A 7,224-nucleotide genomic window follows, 5' to 3' on the forward strand; every position below is an offset into this window, starting at 1 on the left:
CACAGAGACGATCTCTGATTGGCCGAATCCAATTTCTAATGTTCCAATTCTAGCTTCTAGCTTGGTTCCTAGGTTGGTCTAGGTTGTTTGTCTTAGAGCGTGCAGTGACTGCAAGTCCTTTAGACTGTTAAGCTTAGGCACTCTTTCAAAGTTGGTTAAGGTTAGAGTTTGTCTTAGAGCATGGCGATAGAACGCCAGGTAGTTTGCAGTCTGTTCGAGCGGAAATGGACAAAGGAATGTACTTGTTGAGTGTTGTGCTAACACTTGGCTAACAAGCTATATGGCGGATTATACACGTTTATCAAGCTCTCCTGCCCTGGACGTTTCTACTAAACAGTGAGTCTCTCTCTCTCTCTCTCTCTCTCTCTCTCTCTCTCTCTCTCTCTCTCTCTCTCTCTCTCTCTCTCTCTCTCTCTCTCTCTCTCGCTCTCTCTCGCTCTCGCTCGCTCTCTCTCTCTCATATACACACACATGTAGTCGAGCTACATTTTTTATTCTATTTTTCAAATTACGAGCACGTGGTTGGCTAATCTAATCTAGCTTTATGCCAGCTACCCTGTGCATCCGGGTTTTATACAAACACACACAAACACACCTCACTGTCATGACTATATCACAGAGAGAGACACCACTGATTGGCAGATGTTTATATCAGGGTGTTTGGCATCACCAGCCTCTCCTATACTGAAGTATGGGTAGAGTTTATCAGTGAAGGTGTGTTGATGAGTGCAGATGTGAGTCATGTCTTCAGGGTCGTAGAAGGACAGCTTCCCATAGTCCAGCTGTACTCTGATCCTCTGGAGGCTCCTCTTCACTGTGAGGATCACCAGACCATTAGCGTACTCACCACTCTGATAACCTAGAGCCCAGATACCATGTTGTGGTGATGCCACTAGCCCCTCTCTCTTGTTGTCAAATGACTCTTTAACTACACCTATACGCCAGGCAGGATGGTCTCCCACCTCCACCTCCCAGCTGTGTTCTCCTGAGCTGAAGCTCTCAGAACCCAGAACAATGGGATACATCATGCTCCTCTCTGGGTTGTCAGGGAGCTGCTGCCATGTGCCTGTGAGTCTCACACTGGTCAGATCATCAGATATAGAGAGACAGGGATGTGCAGTGTTTGGGTCCAGAGTGACAGGAGTGAACTTGACCCACTCCTTCATCTTCTCCCAGACTCTGAAGGTCAGGTTGCCCAGGTGTTTGGCCTCATCTATCAGCGCTCCTGAGACCAGCTGTGGATGAGGCAGGTTGCACTGAGCTCTGTTCAGTGTGGTCTTGTAGTTCTGCATGAAGGAGACGTCTTCAGCTCTCAGCTCCCGCTCTACGACTCCGATCGTGTCTGAAAGGGTTGACATCTCTCTCTTCAGCCCCTCAATCCTCTCCTTCATCGGCTGACTCTTCTGCTCCTCTTCCTCCTTCAGTGCAGCTACCCGTGCCTCCTCTTCCTCGTGGAGAAACTGGTGAAGCTTCTTAAACTCCTCCTTAATCTGCTTCTCTGTGTGCAGGGTCTGGACCTTTAAGTGTTCTGCTGTGCGGTCGCATGTTTGTTTGATTTTATCAAAGTCCTTTAGCGTGTCACGCAAGGTCTTCAGTGGGGCCTGGAGCTCCTTCTTGTGGTCCTCCGAAGCTTCCTCTATGGGACAGCAGTTGTGGCCCTTGTGTTTTCTGGAGGACTGACACACCACACAGAGGGGCTGGTGGTCATCCAGACAGAAGAGCTTGAGTTCTTCTTTGTGCAGACTGCAGAGCACCTCAAGACGTGCTCTTTCCCTGAAGGCCTCACACAGGTTCTTCAAAGCCAAGTTACGAGGAGGATTTGAACTTGAAGAGATTCCCCTACAAAGTGGACAGTTCTTGTCTTCTCTGTCTCTCCAGTATTCCTGCAGACAGGCTTTACAGAAGCTGTGGCTACACGACAAGAGGACAGGATCGTTGTAGATGTCACGGCACACGATACAAGACAGATCCTCTTCACAATGAGACGAAGCCATTCTCAGTAACACTCCTTCCTCTGGAATGCTCCCTGAAGTTTACTTTCACTTTGAATGACAATTGTTATAAACTTACTTAGATTCAGTCAGCAGCTGGTAGAAGTCAATGTTTGATCACTATTCCTTCCTGTGTTTGTCTAAAGCTAGTCCTGCTCCTTCAGTACGAGCTGTGGGTTTTATGTGGAGTCTTTTACAGCAGGCGTGTGTATCTCAGTGTCGGTCGAAGAGGAGTGTAGAAACTCAGGTGTTTATTTCCTGTATATCGAGTCAGACAAGAGGTGGAGCTTTGACAGAACAGGAAACTGTAGTGGGGTTAGGAAAGATTAAAGGTGCAGTAAGTGGTATTTTTTTGTTTGTTAAAATAATAGCTCTACCTGTTAAAATAAGTGGTATATATAATATAATATAATATAATGTAATATAATATAATATAATATAATATAATATAATATTATATAATATAATACAGTATAATATAGTATAATATAGTATAATATAGTATAATATAATATAATTTAATATAGTATAATATAATAATAATAATAATAATAATAATAATAATAATAATAATAATAATAATAATAATAATAATAATAATAATAATAATAATAATAATAATAATAATAATAATAATAATAATAATAATAATAATAATAATAATAATAATAATAATAATAATAATAATAATAATAATAATAATAATAATAATAATAATAATAATAATAATATAATAACTTTATTTATATAGCACCTTTCACACATGGATTGCAGCCCAAAGTGCCCCACAGCAAATAGCACAAAATGAACATAGTCATAAAATTAACATACAGCTGACAGAATAAAAGCAATGCATGAAGTGCAGACATAGGTATAAAAAGACAATAAAAGTAGTGCAATATAGAAAGTGCAGACATAAGAATAGGCATAAAATAAGTACAATAAGTACAGTGTTGCTCGAAAGCATGTGAACCCCCCCGGGAACAGCCCCAAACACCCCACACATCAACGCATGCATCAAATACATGACCTCATGCGAAATCTGTAGCTCAGTTCCCTTCATTTAGACCTGTGTGTGACTTTAAGGTCGCTTTCACACAGGGGCTGTTTGGTCCGGACTTTCGGACCAGAATTCGATAGTCCGGTTTTTCGGGTCTGTGTGAATGCGCGTCGAACTCGGTCCGCGGACCAAGCAGGCGAACTCTAGTCCGCCTGAAAACGTAGGTCTCGGTTCGGCTTCATCGAACCAAACGCGAACCAAATATAGGAAGTGATTATTATTACCACTGTACTGTACAAGTTGTTTAGCGAGAGGATGGTGGTAATTTGCTTCAATAGAACAATGGATCAATGCCATGTCAAAACTCGGCTCCGCTGATCTGGAGGGCTCCGCAGTCCACACAGACACACACACACGCGCGCGCGCGCACACACGGGATCGCAGCCACACACACATTTCCACTGTCCAATAGACAAGCGCCCTTTTCGACCGCGTGACATTGTTCAGAAGGTCTCGGTCCGCCTGACAGATATCTGTGTGAACGCAGGCGAACCAAATGAAGAATGCAACAATGTTGCAACTTCACCCCCAGAACCGCACCGAGTCCACCAAAACTATATGTGAAAGCGACCTAAGAACACACTTCATGTCATTATACTATTCTGGCTAACCCCAGAAAGCTAGAGGGTGCAGAAATTAGATTGTTTATTTACATAGTGACAAAAGAGTGACTAAGTGACAAGAAAAAGAGAGTGGATGTTTCGGTATTTTTGCATCAAAAGACCTTCAATAGCTTCTGTCAGTGTTCAGGCTTTCTGTGATTATATTGGACTGTTATGCTGCTCTCTTAGTCGAGTCACACATAACCCTTAGTTAAGTCACACCTAACCTAACCCTTAGTTAAGTCACACCTAACCCTTAGTTAAGTCACACCTAACCCTTAGTAAGCCTTGAGTCATGAGGCTGAGTACAGGGCTCTGGTGGAGAGCTTCGTAGGGTGGTCCGACAGTAACCACCTCCAACTCAACGTCAGCAAGACAAAGGAGCGGGTGGTGGACTACCGGAGAGGCAGGAAGGGTCCCCCTTCTGCCATAATCCTCGGAGGGGAGGAGGTAGAGATGGTGGAGTCCTACATGTTCCTTGGAGTTCACCTGAACAAAAAACTGGATTGGTCGGACAACACTGAGGCCCTCTACAGGAAGGGACAGAGCAGGCTGTTCTTCCTGAGGAGACTCAGGTCGTTCGACGTGTACAACCGACTGCTGCTATCTTTCTACCAGTCGGTTGTAGCCAGCGTCCTCTTTTTTGCTGTGCTGTGCTGGGGGGGCAACATCAGCTTGAGGGACTCCAGCAAGCTGAACAAGCTGGTGAAGAAGGCTAGCTCAGTAGTGGGTGGTGAGCTGGATAACCTAGAGGTGGTGGCTGAGAGGAGGATGAGGAAAAAGCTAGAAGCCATATTGGAGAACCCCTCTCACCTCCTCTATGAGGAGCTAGCCAGAATGAAGAGCACGTTCAGCCAAAGACTCATCCCCCCCGACACACCACAAACCGTCCTTTATACCGGCAGGCATCAGGCTCTACAACCAAGGGCTCGGACGGCCGGCTCTGCTGCCAGGAGAACTATCATTGTCAGAACTCGGGACGTGAGAACTCATATCCACCTGCACTCACTGGACTATCTTGTATTTTGTACTTTTTATATTGTATTTGTATTTATATTTTATATTGTATCTATTAGGGGTGTAAAGGTACACGTATCCGTACTGAACCGAACAGTTTCAGTGTGTACCGTACCGTACCGAACAGCTGTGTAGTGTACCGAACGAATACAACGGTATGTTAACCACTAACGACCGCCCACCGGGGGCTGTTTTTTTCACAATCTAATATAATTTTTTTAATTTTTCAAGTGAATTATTAAATTCAATATAGAATATTCGTTGACAGCCCTACAAGTACAATTAGTTACTGCACACTACATCACCCCTGAGTGGAACATGGAAAGCCAAACTTTCGCCCACTGTACCGAAAACCCATACCGAACCTTGACTTCAAAACCAAGGTACGTACCGAACCGTGGTTTTTGTGTACCGTTACACCCCTAGTATCTATAGTGTATATAGATACTGGACTGTGAAGCTCTGTACCCCCCCCCCCCCCCCCCCCCCATGCTGCTTTGACACCTGAATTTCCCCAAGGACAGGAGGGCCAGACTGGGGAAATCATTCAGGCCAGGAAATATAGTGCGAAATATAGCCCCAGTCAGGCCACTTTTTAAGCAGGGGGTCTGGGGGTCCCCCACCAGGAAATGTTTTGTTACAAAGACTTAATTTCCTGCATTCTGGTGCAGGAATTGTTAAAAAAAACTTTTTTTTATATATTTTCAATATATCAAATGCAAAGTGGATTTGAGTATATGCCAATGATTAGCAACAACACTGATTTTGAAGGATTCATATTTTTTGTAATGTCAGATTGAAAAAAATACTCACACTCTTACCATTAGGGGACTATTGTCCTCTTCAAAAACACCATCCAAATATTATATGTTGAAATAATTTACCACTTTTTCTTTCATAAATCTTTTATTCAACTTCAGTCCTGATCATAACCACCACATATTCAATACATTTTAGAATTTTAACCATTTAAATGCCAGTGTGTGTGATGGCATCACAAATTATTGTAAAAAAAAAGAACACACGTAAAAAGTGAAATATTTTCAATATATCAAATGCAAAGTAGATTCTTCTGGGAGGGATTATTACAGGCTAGCATGTGTCAATGATTAGCAACAACACTGATTTTGATGGATTTTTTGTTTTTTTTGTAACAGTCCTGCGTTTCTGCACTCAGAAGATGACGCGACAATATTATTAAACAAGAGAGCTCTGTCATTGAAGTGGGAAAAGTGATTCTTGACTCAAGATGACTATGTGAAAAGCGACAAGTCCATGCCGCGCGCGCGTCAACACACAGGCAGCGGCAGAGGCAGAGCGGTGGATAGGGGGGCGGGTCACGTGGCGGTCGCGGCCAATCAGAGGAACCCGGAAACCGAATTCCGTTGTGGAAGGTATACACGCGTCAGGGAGCTGCTCCTCTGTGACTGTGTCTCTCACACTGGTCAGTAAAGTTGTGGAAAAAAAGTCAGCACACCGTCTGCAGTGTTCCCAAGTTTAATATAATTTAACACAACGTTTTCGGCCTGTGGCCTTTTTCAAGAATCATCCCCCCCGTCACACCACAAACCGTCCTTTATACCGGCAGCCATCAGGCTCTACAACCAAGGGCTCTGACGGCCGGCTCTGCTGCCAGGAGAACGATCATTGTCAGAACTCGGGACATGAGAAGTCATATCCACCTGCACTCACTGGACTATCTTGTATTTTGTACTTTTTATATTGTATTTGTATTTATATTTTATATTGTATCTATAGTGTATATAGATACTGGACTGTGAAGCTCTGTACCCTAATCTAATCATGACATTTATGACATACATGACATACAGATATACAGTACTGTTACATTTGTGACATACAAGATATGCAAATAATATACATTACTGTTAAACAGGGATCCTAACAGTAAATATATACATACGAGGGGGAGGGAAATGTACATTAGGAGGGGGTGGGTGGGAGGGCGTTCGGACATTTACGGGGGCCAGTTTAGAATTGCAGCCTCCCTTAGGTGCTCTTTTAGAGCGGTTTTGAAGGTGGGTAGGGATTCACATTTTTTTACGGCTGTGGGTAGGGCGTTCCACATTGATGTTGCATAATTGCAAAACGTGTTTGTGCCGAATCTAGGTTGCACATGATTTGTGGAACTCCCTCTGGTGTTGTGGTCATGGTATTCACTGACCTTTGGGAAGTACCTCGACATGTACATGGGTACCTTAGTGGTGTAGTGTATCTTGTAGACCAGGCCCATTGCAAGTTGCTGGACTCTGTCGTATACTCTAAGCCATCCTTGGTTGTCAAAATGGGCAGGGGTGAGGTGTGTTTTAGGAGTAGAGTCAAGCAGTAGTCTGACCAGTTTGTTTTGTGATGTTTGTAATCTTTTTTTTATGGCCTTTGAGGTGCTTTGGTACCATGAGGTGCAAGCATAGTCGTAGTACCCTTGAACGAGTGCTCCTGCTAGAGTCTTCAGGGTATTCTTGTTTACCAGGGAGGAGATCCGGTACAAGAATCTTGTTTGTTGGTTGACTTTTTTTTATTACATTGTTTGCCA

The 7,224-nt window shown here is 43.5% G+C and overlaps 1 protein-coding gene across 1 annotated transcript; it reads right to left on the reverse strand.

Moving 5' to 3' along the window:
- Window positions 1-608: 608 nt before the first annotated feature.
- Window positions 609-2,042, reverse strand: LOC311228457 (E3 ubiquitin-protein ligase TRIM35-like; the record flags this gene model as incomplete). The annotated part of the gene is made up of 1 exon (XM_084314364.1): window positions 609-2,042. Exon 1 carries the CDS (start codon window positions 1,992-1,994, stop codon window positions 609-611), a length of 1,386 nt encoding a protein of 461 aa, XP_084170490.1. The 5' UTR covers window positions 1,995-2,042.
- Window positions 2,043-7,224: the final 5,182 nt, after the last annotated feature.

This window comes from Notolepis coatsorum, assembly GCF_963971535.1.
Source record: "Notolepis coatsorum genome assembly, chromosome: 5".
NCBI lineage: Eukaryota > Metazoa > Chordata > Actinopteri > Aulopiformes > Paralepididae > Notolepis > Notolepis coatsorum.